At 50.0% G+C, this 12,620-nt stretch overlaps 5 protein-coding genes across 5 annotated transcripts; 2 read left to right on the top strand and 3 right to left on the bottom strand.

Annotated features, from left to right (window-relative positions):
* Positions 1-194: 194 nt before the first annotated feature.
* Positions 195-1,438, bottom strand: JCM6883_003327 (SDR family oxidoreductase; the record flags this gene model as incomplete). Its single annotated transcript, XM_076634312.1, has 6 exons — positions 195-345; positions 563-575; positions 657-737; positions 817-989; positions 1,047-1,156; positions 1,238-1,438. 6 exons carry the CDS (start codon positions 1,436-1,438, stop codon positions 195-197), a joined length of 729 nt encoding a protein of 242 aa, XP_076485745.1.
* Positions 1,439-1,686: 248 nt separating this feature from the next.
* JCM6883_003326 (uncharacterized protein) lies at positions 1,687-2,917 on the top strand (the record flags this gene model as incomplete). Its single annotated transcript, XM_076634311.1, has 3 exons — positions 1,687-2,407; positions 2,482-2,695; positions 2,770-2,917. 3 exons carry the CDS (start codon positions 1,687-1,689, stop codon positions 2,915-2,917), a joined length of 1,083 nt encoding a protein of 360 aa, XP_076485744.1.
* Positions 2,918-3,221: 304 nt separating this feature from the next.
* Positions 3,222-5,032, top strand: JCM6883_003325 (C2HC5-type zinc finger protein; the record flags this gene model as incomplete). Its single annotated transcript, XM_076634310.1, has 4 exons — positions 3,222-3,267; positions 3,348-3,427; positions 3,501-4,053; positions 4,122-5,032. The coding sequence occupies 4 exons, from the start codon at positions 3,222-3,224 to the stop codon at positions 5,030-5,032; spliced, it is 1,590 nt and encodes a 529-aa protein (XP_076485743.1).
* A 582-nt stretch (positions 5,033-5,614) lies between these two features.
* JCM6883_003324 (SAP domain-containing protein) lies at positions 5,615-8,363 on the bottom strand (the record flags this gene model as incomplete). Its single annotated transcript, XM_076634309.1, has 5 exons — positions 5,615-6,108; positions 6,183-6,524; positions 6,615-7,974; positions 8,027-8,152; positions 8,226-8,363. 5 exons carry the CDS (start codon positions 8,361-8,363, stop codon positions 5,615-5,617), a joined length of 2,460 nt encoding a protein of 819 aa, XP_076485742.1.
* A 424-nt stretch (positions 8,364-8,787) lies between these two features.
* JCM6883_003323 (uncharacterized protein) lies at positions 8,788-12,217 on the bottom strand (the record flags this gene model as incomplete). The annotated part of the gene is made up of 11 exons (XM_076634308.1): positions 8,788-9,055; positions 9,134-9,239; positions 9,323-9,463; positions 9,542-9,794; positions 9,877-10,034; positions 10,155-10,281; positions 10,354-10,683; positions 10,785-10,989; positions 11,137-11,252; positions 11,373-11,426; positions 11,507-12,217. The coding sequence occupies 11 exons, from the start codon at positions 12,215-12,217 to the stop codon at positions 8,788-8,790; spliced, it is 2,469 nt and encodes an 822-aa protein (XP_076485741.1).
* Between the last annotated feature and the right edge of the window lie 403 nt (positions 12,218-12,620).

Below are 12,620 nucleotides of genomic sequence, written 5' to 3'. Positions count from 1 at the left end.
CCCTAACCCTAACCCTAACCCTAACCCTAACCCTAACCCTAACCCTAACCCTAACCCTAACCCTAACCCTAACCCTAACCCTAACCCTAAACCCTAATGAATGATCACTTTCTACGGAATTTTCTGTTTCTCTTCGGTTTCTTCTTTCTCCCCTCCGTCCTCAGCTGGAAGACCTCTCTAAAATCACTCGAGATTTACCAAGGCATCTCCGACCCATCATAGACCATAAACCTCCCATTATCCTTCTTCGTCGCAGCGAGGAAAACGTTCTTCGTAGCTAATCGACACGCTTCTTCCGGTTCAAGTTCTCCTCCTCCGTCGGAATTCATGTCCGTCTTGACGTAGCTACAGATAATGACGATTGAAGGCGGGAAGAGAAGAGGAGGAGTTCAATGGCGAGAAGAAGAGAGAAAAGGAACGAGAGGGAATGGGATTGCGGGCGAGAGAAATGAAAGGAGCGGTGAAAGGAGTCAGCATTTACATTCTCTTTGGCTCAGAGCTCGCACGAAGGTCTTTTGGAGACCGTTGTCGATCGAGAGAGTGAAAGGACCGGGAAACTTACCCAGGGTGGAAAGCTGCGACGGAAAAAGAGATCGAAAACGAACGATTTCGTCAGACGCAGTTTCTTTGGAAAAAGCAGAAAGAGTGTGACTCACGAACGACAGTGAATCCCTCATCAGCCAACTCGGTCGCGAGTTTGACAGTATACATATTAACCGCTGCTTTCGAGATCGCATCTATTCTCCCGCATTTTCCATTCTCATCAGTCTCCGCCAGCTCATCACTCAAGAAGAAGAAGGAGGAAGAGTGACGTACAAGCACTGGCAGCAGGCATCCCACCATAAGGTCCTCCGATCGATCCCAAAACCGAAGAAGTAACAAAAATTTGTTTCCCTTGTCCCTTTTTCAACAGGGGTAGGAACGCATTAACGGTATTGATCACTCCGTAAAGGTTCGTCTTCAAGTTGTATGAGAGATCTTCCTCAGAACTACACTCAAGCGAACAAATTAGCAAGAGAAGGGAAAGAGAAGAGAGGCAAACGAACAATTCCGAAGATTTGTTCCAACCTCCACCGAGAACACCAGCATTTGCGAGAACGGCATCAAGACCACCTTCAGATAAGAATCCTGACTTCTCCAACGTTTCCGCTGCATCCTAATATTCGCTCATTCAACCGAAAAGGCCCAGAGCTCACGTCAGCAACTCCCCTCTCTTCCTCCTCGAAGCGAGACTCACCTTAGTCGATTGAACGTCGGTCACATCGCACTTGACCAAATAAAGCTTGTCCCCATGTCTTTGCTTGAGGGAATCGAGTTGTTCGGCTTTGTCGGGGTTTCGAACGGCTGCGACGACTCGATGACCTGCTTCGAGGAGTTCACGGGTGTAGCCGAGACCGAGAGAACGGGAGGAACCGGTGATGAGATAGGTAGAGGGCATTGTCGTATTGACAGTGAATGAGCGGAAGGAAAGAGAGGGAGAGAGAGGGGAAAGAGTGGAGAAGAATCGTCATCAAACAGAGGTAAGCTATTTGAGCTGCAAGTACGGTCAGAGACTCTTCCATATTCTCAGCAAGCTCGTCCGCAGGTCCATCGAAGAGGAGGTAAAGGGTGGTGTCTCGGAAACTCTTCTCGAACACGCGACCGCTCTCTCTCTCTTCTCCTCACTCATCCACCTCGATTCAAACCATGTCAAGTGGATCAATCACGATAAGTTACACGACTCTCGCCGAGATCGCCGTCGCGGCCGCCGTAATCGGAGGAGTCGCCTTCATCGGTTCTAAACAAATCTCGTCCTCTTCCTCTCCCTCCTCTCCCGTACCCGCTTCAACTTCCTCCTCCTCGAAATCCTCTTCCAGCAAGAACAAGAAGAAGCGTTCGAACGTCGCCACCCTCAACGGAACGACTCCCGGACAAGTGTTGGAGAAAGTCGAACACGTCGCTTCCTCGACTCTTGAACAAGCTCAACAGACCGCTCAAGCTGGAGTGAAAGCGGTCAAGGAGAATGAAACGGTACAAAAGGGAGTAGAACAAGTTCAAAAAGTCGCGAAAGAGGTCTCCGAGAAAGTTCAAGAACAAGTCGAGAACGTGAAACCTCTCGTACAAGAAGCGACTTCGACTGTAGGAGGAGGAGGAGGAAAGAGTAAAAAGAACAAGAAGAAAGGAGGGAACAAGACACCTCCCTCTCAACCTGCTCCATCGACGGAGAAGGAGAAGGAGAAGAAGAAAGATGATATGAGGGATTACGAGTTGGAACCTGAACAACCTCCGGCACGAGTAATGAAGATTGTTGGAGGAGATATTGGAGCGGATCCCTCGATTGTTCCGAGAGGAGGAGCGGAAGATGGATGGGAAAAGGCGGAATCGTTTGATCAGGATGAAGGAGAATGGGAATCCGTCGTTTCAAAGAGTACGTCTCCGCTTCCCTCATTCCCGAATCTTCTCATTCACCTCGGAATGACATTCTCTCGACGTTTCCTCTAGAACCCTCTCGACCCTCTACCCCTTCCCTTTCGTCGAATCTCTCCTCTCAACCTTCGAAATCGATCCCTGGACTCGCCGCTCCTTCCGCAGCACTCACCAAGAAACAACGAGAGAACGCCCTCAAAAAGGCGAAAGAAGATGCGTGTAAACGCGAAAAGGAAGAAGAACAAGAACGACGATTGAAAGCTCATCGAGACGCTTTGAACCGTGCTAGGTCCGTCATGCTCTCCTTCTCTATCTTCTCCTTTCTCGAAATCGGAGCTGATGACAATGAGTACTTCGGGACAGGGCACAAGAAGCGGCATTGGCGAAAAGACCCAAACCTGCGAGTCAGAATTATTTCGGTTCAGAACCTACTTCCGCTCCGAAAGCGGTCAATGGGAACTTGCATCAAGGGTTGGATCCGACTAGTGATGGTTCGCTCGTATGGGATTAGGTGGAGCTGCTCGAGCAAGTGGGAGGAAAGGAGAGAGAGAGAAAGAGGGGAGAAGTTTTGCATCGTACAAAAAAGACTTCGGAGAATTCTACTCGCAATTTTTTTGGTTTTCGTTCTTTTGTTCAGTTCGTCTCGCTAGTCTTGATACCGTGAAAAAAGCATTCAGTCGTTCTCACTATCTTCTCTTCGATTCGAGTTGGAGAGAGAACGATGTCATTTCGCGAGAGAATCGAGTCGATGACTCTCCTTCTACGACCCCCGACTTTGACGATCGACTCCCGCTCTCAGCACATAGTACAGCGATATGGCTCCCTCCCTAGCCTCGCAACTAGCCCCCCTGATCGGACTCGGTACGTTCCTCTGACTTCATCAATCTCTCTTCTCTCTCCCTTCTCTCCCGACTGACTCGCTCCCTCTGCGCTCGCGATAGATGAGCAAACGGTCTCTGAACAGATCCTGCCTCATCTCTCAACGATCACTTCAGCTCAAGAGATCAAGAATTACCTCCTCGTTCGTTCGATCTCTCCTTCACTTGTCTCTGCCTCTAATGGAGCTGACAAGTTAGGGAATACATCACGAATAGACGCTACTAGCCCCGGGAAAAGCAAGTCAAGAATTCATAGCATCTTACCTCTCGCTCCGATTCCCTTCGAATTCCTCCTCTCAATCGACTCAAGCTACTTCGAAACCTTCTTCCCGCTGGGCAACTCCCAGTCAATCACGATCCGCATCACCTCTACCTCCGACCTCAACGAGTCGGATCTATCAGGAAGAGAAACGAAAGGAAGTTTTACAGAAAGCTTTCAATGGAGGGAATGGGAAAATTTATCGAAAGAACGAGGGAGATGACGCTGCGGGATGGGGTGGGAAGAGTAGCAGTAACTCGAGGACGAGCTCGACAGCGGGTTCTTCGAGAGTTCCGACCTCGCAATCGGCGAGTATTCCCGTTCAAACGAAATCGACTCCTTCTTCGTCGACATCGACGACGACGACGAAAGGAAAGTCGAAGCAAATCGCGGGTATCGATATCGTCGAATTCTCCCCTTCAGCACTGTCACAATTGCACGAGATCGATCGTTCCCTGAAAAGTTTCACTTCCTCGAAATCGAAATCTTCTTCTTCATGTTTCTGTTCCGGTTCGTTTTCTCTCCCCTTCTCCCTCCTTTCCTCAATTCTCTCTGACGGCCTCGTCTCTCCACAACAGCTCGACAACACCCTCTATCCCCCTTCGTCCCCCTCTGCCCTTCCTGCAGTCTCGTTCTCTGCTCCCTCAACTCTCCCATTTCACCCTGTCCTTCTTGCTCGCATTCCCCTCTCCTCCCTACCTCTCTCACCTCCACATACAGCTCCGATCTAACTCATCAACGCGAGTCCCTCATCTCCCGAGAAAAAGAACGGTTCGAACGAAAGAAACGAGAGGAGGAACTCGAGAGACGTCGAATAAAATTCCCCGAACTCGGTTCTGCTACTTCCGATTACGCACCTCAGTCAGGTGGTGGGTTGAGTGGTGGTGGATACGCTGGGTATGCCGTAGCATTAGGAGGAGGGGGATCATTTCAAGAAAGGATTCAAAGATCATACGAAACTGGAATCAGTTTGAACGGTCGGAATTTCGGGGCTGAATCGATAAGAGCGAACTCGGCAGTAGGAGGTGGAGGAGGGAAAGTGTTGAGGTTGGATGGGAAAGGGAAAGTCAAAGTCGAAACGAAGAAAAAGAAACCTTCGTCTGCGAAAAAGGAGAACGTACGAGTTTCGAACGAAACGGAGGAGGAGGAAGAATCCGATGACGAGGAAGACGACGATGGGATGATCCCTTGGACTGATCCTACGGACGATGGGATCCGTTCTTCAACGTCCGTTGAGAACGTTTCGACGAATTCGACGACGACGAAGAGGGTTTTCGAAAACTACACGATTCTCGAAGTTTCGAAACGACCAGTTTGGATCGAGAGGGAAGAAATGAGTCATTCGATCGTGGAGGTAGACGAGGTAGAGGGGAAGGAGGTGGAGAGCGTACCGGATACGAGAGGAGCGAGGAGCGAGAAAAAAGTGGTTGGAGCAGCGGGAAATGCAGGCGGAAGTGGAGGGAAGGGGAAGAAGGGAGCGAGGAATTGAGTAGTGTAGTGACTCGTGTCGACGACAGATTCAAGATTATTGTTGTGAATCTTTCGAGAGATCGCAAGAGAGAAACAGTTTCGTTCGAGTTTTGCGAATGAACCGAAGTTTGTTCGAAATCGAGTCTACGCTACCGACTCTCTTCGCTCTCGCAAACGCTGCATATCGATCTGATCGAACTCGACTCACCTCTGCGCTTGAGCAAGTTCAACTCGAGCTTTTCGTCACCTGTTCTCGCTCGCTCGAACGCGCGAACTTTTTTCGCGACGAGACTCCGGAGAAGCGACAGATAAGAGCAGAAAGAATGACGCCTAGGGCTAAAAAGTGCTACAAAGGAAAGCTGTCTAGCTCGACGAGAAGGACTCGGCGAAACTGCGAAAGTCAAAAGCGATTCGAGCTTCAGACTCGTTTCTCGCACGATCAACTGTTCCCGAAAGTGAACGATCTCAATGTCCTCTCACAGTCCACAAAAGTAATACAATGCGATAGCGAAAGCGAAGAGTAGGAATACAATCAACAATAAAAAAGGTCCATTCAAAAGCGAGAGAAGTCAACCGCGCAAACTCGTTCCGCCTCATAGCTCTATTCCTCCCGACCTCTCGCGCCTTTACCAGCCGTCGTCGTCTTCCTGACTGCCCTGATTCTCCTCGCTTTCGATTCCAACCCTTCAATCGTTCTCCCTCCTCCTTTCCCCGTTTCTCCTCCGAATTTCGAATCCCTCAGTTTCCTCGATGAAGTAGAAACCATCTTCTTCCCTCCGACACTTCCCATCTTCGCTTTCGAGTGAGAGTTGATCGACGACGAGGGGAAGTGAGAGTCGGTGGAGAGGGCGGTGAAAGGAGTAGTTGGAGCTGGAGGAAGGGAAGCGAGTTCATGCGAAACAATCCTCTCGTTCGACGAAGACGAGGCTAGAGGAGGAGGAGCGTCGAGGGTAGCAGAGAGGAGCGCAGGGTTTGCGACTCGAGCTGAAAACTTCCTCGCGAGAGGTAGAGCTTGAGGTGGAGGAGCAGGAGGGGAAAGGAGAGAATTGGTCGAATTCGTTCGTTCGAATTTTCCTGATCCCGTCGATGACGGACCTGGGAGCGTAGTCTCGGAGAATTCATCAGCGACCCAAACGATCGAGGAAGGATGAAGACACGGAGACGCTCACCGTAACCGGAAGAAAGATGAGTCCTCCATTTCATCGGTCTCTTCAAACTTTCCTGCAAATCAAATTTCTTCTTCCCTCTATCGTTCACATTCTTTCCAGGTGAAGTATTGATCGTTCGACTCAGATTCGAAGAGGAGGTAGCGAGAGAAGCGATAGCTCTCGAAGAAGACGAAGCCGTGGGAATCGCGAATCGAGGAATTCCTTGCGTTTGCGGTTGCGAACTCGATGTGAAGGAAGAAGAAGCGAAGTTTGAGGGGGGAGGTGCAGTCGTCGTAGTGAATCGTTTGAACGTAGATTTAAGGAACGAAGAAGCGGTAGAAGAAACCGATCCAGTCGGTTTCGCTATCATCGTCAAAGTAACGAAAAAAAAAAAAAACATCAATCTTTGTCTCGTTTCGCGTCAGAAAGACCCAGACTAAAAAGAGAACTCACGTCCAACGACTGGAACAGGTCTCCTCCTCTTTCCCGCCGGAGTCCCACCACCACCACCCGCAGCAACAGCAGCAGCATTACTCTTTCGTCTAGCTTTCGCTAATTCCAATTTCCTCTTCCTTTCCTCCCTCTCTTCCCTCAATCTCTCCAATCCATCCTTCCCTCCTCCTCCTCCTCCTGCTCGTCTACTCGATAGCGACGACGATGCGGTTCGGATCGATTCCTTTAACGACAATTTCTCTTCTCCCGAGGTTTTGCGAGACGGGGTCGAGGAGGAAGTCCAACCGGAATCTCGGAGGGCTGAAACGAGTTGTTTCGTAGAGGTCGAGGGTTTGATACGTTTTATAGGACGTTCTGAGGTCGATGAGGAGGCGTTGAGAGCGCGAGAAGACGAGGAGGAGGCGATTCTCGAAGAAGACGTTTGGGGGTGAAGTCGTTTCGTCGAGTAATGATTCGTAATCGAGTCCATCCTACGTTGCGGAATCACCCACGACTCATCAGCTCGAATAGAAAGCGGATGAACGAGGAGGGGAGAAGAGCTCAACTTGTCGAAAACTCTTTTATGTTTCCCTTCGAATACTCTCTCCATCCCTTTCTTCTCTTTCTCCTCTCCCTTCCTCATACTCTCTATTGAAGGGGCGAGTCTGATCCCGACTCTTTCAGCGTCAAGTCGTGACTCGAGAGCTCTTCGATTCAATTCATCGAAGAGAAGAATCGAATTCGACGATCTGGCTTCTTCTTTCGCTCCAGTTTCAGCCGTCGCCGCCGAGGAGGTAGTCGTAGTCGAAAGATCGAGTAACGACCCGGACATCTTCATCTCAAAGTTGAATCCTTTCACCTGCGTCGTCGAATGAGCTTGAGGTGAACCGAAAATGAACTTTTCCGGAATTTTCGGTACCTCCTCCATCCCCATCTCTTCGTCGTCGTCGTCGTCGTAGTCGGGCTTGAAGGAAGTATCGACAGTCGTGTGGGTCGTTACTCTGCGGATAGCTCCTTCAATACTATGATCGAATTCCTCCAATTCCACCGTCTTCTCGTTTTCGTCCTCGTCCTGCGGTTTCTGAGGTGAGGTGGAAGGGTATCGAGCGAAAGCTTCCCTTAGATCCGGGTAAACCCTCGTCGTGGTCGAGTTCGAGTTCGAGCTGGAGGTGGTTTTGGAGGAGGAATGCGAGTACTTTCGGAAGACTGCAGTTCCGGCAGATCGAATCGTCGAAGCTAATGAAGTATTCGAACTAGATTTCGATAACCCGTTCTTACTTGGAGACTCATCTACTCTTGCATCATCCGAATCAGCTCCATCTTCCTCCGTAGCAGAGAAGAGGGCGGAGAGGGAAAGTTGACTGACGATTCCCCCCTCCTCCTAGCCCAAACTCGATCAAAGCACTCTGATTAGGCGCACTTCCAGGACTGACTAAATCCCACGACATCTCCTGTCCCTCTCCTCCCTGTCCCTCTCCCACTGTCTCTGTTGTTTGTTGTTCGGAGAGGAGGAGGAGGTCTTTGCCGTATCCTTTCAATCTCTCCACTAACTCCCCGTTCTACTCAATCCACCGTCCGACCACTAGTCAGCTCTCAGGTACCCCTAGAGAAAAGAGGGAGAGCGAGACTTACCTTTCCGTTAGCTTTCAACTTGAATTGTTTACAAAGCCTGACCAACTGGGGTCGTTTGAGCGAATGCAAAGCTGGGGAATTCGAGAGTATCGCTCGATGTGGATCTATCGTGCTCGGGGGTGTCGGGGGCGGAGACATCGGGCGCGAGTGATTGGTAGGACAGTGAGAGAAAGAGCTGAGGTCGTCATTCAACAATCTCTTTGGTTGCCGTAATCTGGAAACTTCTCTCGTCTGTTCGATGGGAAAGCGTGTATATCATAAGAGAGGTTCATAGCAAACGAGCGGGCGAAGCGACACCACGCTAAACGAAACCGAAAAAAGAGCGAGAAATTATCTCTCGTTTGATGGAACGATTCGCAAAGACGAGCACGTCGAGTGAAGAAGAAGCCAAACGAGAGTGGATGTCTCTATTCACGTCGTCGTCAAAACTCTCTACATCCAAAGCAAAAGAAAAAAGTAAACTTATTCGTCTTTTCCAAAACCTCATCGAAATCTCAGGAATGAACCCGCATCCCTTCCCTCCTCCTTCCCTCCCCCTCAAGTAAGAGTGTCCGTCTGTCGTCTATTCGACGAAAATTTCTTTGTAATGCGCCAAAATCGTTTCGACGCATTTACATTTCCATTGAGTATCCGCCAAATTCCCTCCTCCTCCTTCTGTTGTCGTTCCATTTGTCGTCGTCGAGGAGGCAGATGATTGGGATGGTTGAGGTGGAGGAGGTGGCGGGAAATGATGAGCGAGATGAGGAGGAGGAGGGGATAAGAGGTTCGGACCGAATACTATCGCGAGGTTCGAGACGGACATTTGATTCGAACTTTCTTGTTGTGCGACTCTGTTGTCGTTCGTTATCTCAGAGTCGGAGTCAGTACGAAGTCAGAGAAGGGAGAAGGGAGAGGAGGAGATAGTTTACTTGTCGAGATGACCCATTAGATATTTGAGCGTTGCGTAATTCGGATCGGGTAACTCGTTGACTCGTTCGTGTAGGCGGATATGGCGTAAGCGATCGTTCTCTATCTCTACATATCACTCCCCCACGTTGTCAGTTTTCGGAAGGAGGCGAGAGAGAGAAGGAAGAGAGAGAAGAGAGAGAAAGACGTACTGGCAACGTCAATGAATTGATGATACAATTCCCAAGTCAATAAAGGTTCCGGTAATTCCCTGAACCAGAGTTTCAAGACTGCTGCTATATCGTTTATATCACTTAAATTCTCCTCACTTAGGAGATCCGTTCCCTCGAGATCTGTTCCTCCCATTTCAAATTTCGTCAGTTTTCCCTCTCTCGTTTCGTATTCGAGAAGAAGAGGAATGAGGGACGTACCTCGATCTAGAGAAGCCTTGAGTCTCTGCACCCTCGAAGTAGTCCCACTCAATCGATAAATCCCCATACTTTCCAATCCTTCTCTCTCGATCGCTTCACAACATTTTTCGAGAATCCGAGGAACTTCGACCGAATCTCGTAGCATTTGATCCCCTAGATCGACGCCGAACGTAGGATTCGATGTCGGAGGTGGGAGTGAGGAGGAGGGGGTTTGGGAGAAGGAGGAACGGGGAGAGAGGGGAGGGCGAGAAACCTAGAAAAAAGCGAATCGGAGTTAGCTTACGAGCACCCAACGACGGAGAGCGGCGAGAGAGAGAGAGAGTCAGAGAGCTTACGTAAGTAGAATCATTAGAAGAGGCGATACCAGGAGTAGCTCCATCTCGTTTCGGACCTTTTTGACCCGAGATTTGCCAGTTGAGGACGTATTGTTGCATATAGGATTTGAAATCTTCCCGAGTATCGATTGATTCTATCACGGTTTTCACTCCTGGACCTACTCATCGCATTCACACTCGTCGAGGTCAGTCAGTCGGAACTCAAAAAAGAAAAGAGAACAGAGCGGAGGGAAGAGAGCGGAAGGGAAAGGGGGGAGAACGAGAAGGGAGAAATGTACCGTCTTCGCTTGAAACCGGAGAGATCGTGAGTCCGTCGGTAACGAGTAAAGATTCGAACAAATAAGCGTAACGAGATAGGTGGTACTGAGTTCCGAGATCAATCTCATCCGAGCTCTCCTTCAATGTCTACTCAGTTCTCCCCTCATCATCAGTTCGACTCTCAACAACGAAAGAGAGAAGGGAGAGGAGAGAACGTACTCGAAGTAGTTTCGGTAATTGAAGGTTAAAGTATTCCTGTTTAACGCTCTGAGCCCCCTGAACTGAAGCTCTGTAGCTATCGCTCGCTTGTCCCATCCTACTCCTCATCTCCTCCTCCTGTTTAGCGACTTGAGCTGGATTCTTCGGTCCCTTCAATTTACTCATTAAACTTCTCCCTTTCGAACCGGATGACCCCGAGGGATGAGACGAGGAGGAAGAGGAGGAGGAAGGAGAAGCGTGAGGGATCGCGGTTGTCGCGAGTGATTCTCCGGATTTGAGCAGAAGGAGTCGTTCGAGTTCTTCAGCGGCGGAATCGAATCGTGTTCTAGCCTAATTCGTCCCATCTTTCCGTCGTCAGTTCTTCCATCTTTCTCTTTCCCGTCTCCTCTCGAGAGCGAGTGGGTGAACGAGAGAGAGCGTGATTTACGTACCTTTTCGACCAATCCCTCCTGTTCATTCAAACCCCTCTCCAATCTCCCCCCCATCTCCTTCGACGTCTTTCTAACTTTCTCAATTTCTCGAGACAAGGTTGAAAGTTCTTCGGACATTTCGGATAGTTGGGTCGAGAATTTGAGTCGGTTCGAAGAGAGGTGATCGTGTGTTTTCAGGAGGGAGAGATAGGAATTAACAAACGATCTGCGGAGGCGAACGAGCTTGGAATCGTCAGTACGAGCGAGCGAGCGAGAGAGCGAGAGAGAGAGAGAAGACGAGAGGCGACGGAGAGACGAGGAAAAAAGGGAAGAGAAAGGAAGGAAGAAGGGAGAGAGGACGAGGAGTGCTTACCCAGCTTTCCCATCCCCCAATCCATAACTCTCTACGCTACTCTTTACTAGTTTCGACATACTCCTAGCGTATTCTTCTTCGATTTGAGCTCTCTTTTTCAGGAATGTCGAAGTCTCCTATTTTCTCTCAGTGGAATCTCCTCGAGTCAGTTTCGAGTCGATACAGGGAGACGAGAGAGAAGGTAGGCGGGAGGCGGGAGGAGAAGGGAGAAAGGGAGAGAGAGAACTGGGACGAACACGACAAGAAGTCATTGATTGTTTCAACCGATCAAGGAGTAACGGTAATCCACACTGTTCGTCGCAGTCGATCGCTCATCAGTCCATGCGCGAGGTGGACACGCGAAGGGAGATGGGGATGAGAAGCGACGTACGTCTGAATCGCAGAGAGCTCGTAAAACTCCTTCATCGAATTCAACCGGTACCGCATTCGCCGTATTCATACTCTGCTGTTGTTGATGTAAAGGTGGAGGTGCTGGTGCTGGTGAAGGGAGAGAGGAGGAGTATTCGTCCCCTGGTGTAGAAGGTAAATAACCTCCTCCTCCGTGAGATTGATTACTTGAGGAGGAGGTTCGAGGAGGAGCGATTCCGATTCCGATCCCATTTCCTCCAGTTCCATTCCCAACTCCATAGTTCCCTCCGTTCGAAGTAGAAGTTGAAGCTTGAGGAGGAGCCGTCGAAAACTCAATCGAGTACTCGAACGAGTGATTCGACGTCGAGAATTGATCCGATTGAGGAGAAGTAACGAAAGAAGAAGTATTCGAAGAAGCTGCTCCGGCTGTTGTTGCTGCTAGATCTGGTGAAACCAGAGGGATCTGGGGGAGATCGTGTTGATTCGTATTCGTTTGCGAGGAAGACGACAGAGGCGGGAGGTACTCTGAAGACGAGGCGAGGGAGGGAGCAGTGTATGATGAGGAAGGGGATGATAATTGAGCTTGATTCGAATCGGGAGATGAGTGGAAATGCGATTGAGAGTGAGAGTGAGAGTGAGGGTGAGACGGGTCGAGGAGGTAAGAGTCCTGCGTCGGTCGGGGTTGAGGTCGCGGTGGGAACGGGTCGAGGGAGGAAGAAGAGGGGGAGGACATGGTCTACCGTATCTGAGCAGAGAGGAGAGAAGGAGGAAGGGAGAGTCAGTGAAACTGCAATAGGAATTTGTTGTTCGATTCTGTGGCCTCTTCTCGCCTGGATTCTCTCTCATGCCGCTCTTCAGCACTTGCAGTACTCCCTAGTCCAACTTCTGAAGTAACGATCGAGCTGCGAGAGGTCGAACGAGCGGTTGATTGAATGACGCGAACGAGTCCCTGTCTCCCTCCAACTGCCCAGCTACACGCCTCTCGTTCCGCGCGTAGTTGGCACTGTCCCACTCACCTTGCAATGCGTACAGTTTCTTCAGCGCCCCAAGGAGTCGAGAGGAAGCGGATCCGAATTTAATTAGATGCGGGGAGTGAGCGCGCGGGCTACTCTGGCTAGACAGACACTGAGCCTTGT

This window comes from Sporobolomyces salmoneus, assembly GCF_050403485.1.
Source record: "Sporobolomyces salmoneus JCM6883 DNA, S_salmoneus_JCM6883_v1_ctg56, whole genome shotgun sequence".
NCBI classification, from domain to species: Eukaryota; Fungi; Basidiomycota; class Microbotryomycetes; order Sporidiobolales; family Sporidiobolaceae; genus Sporobolomyces; species Sporobolomyces salmoneus.
This window is presented reverse-complemented; position numbering and strand designations above follow the sequence as displayed.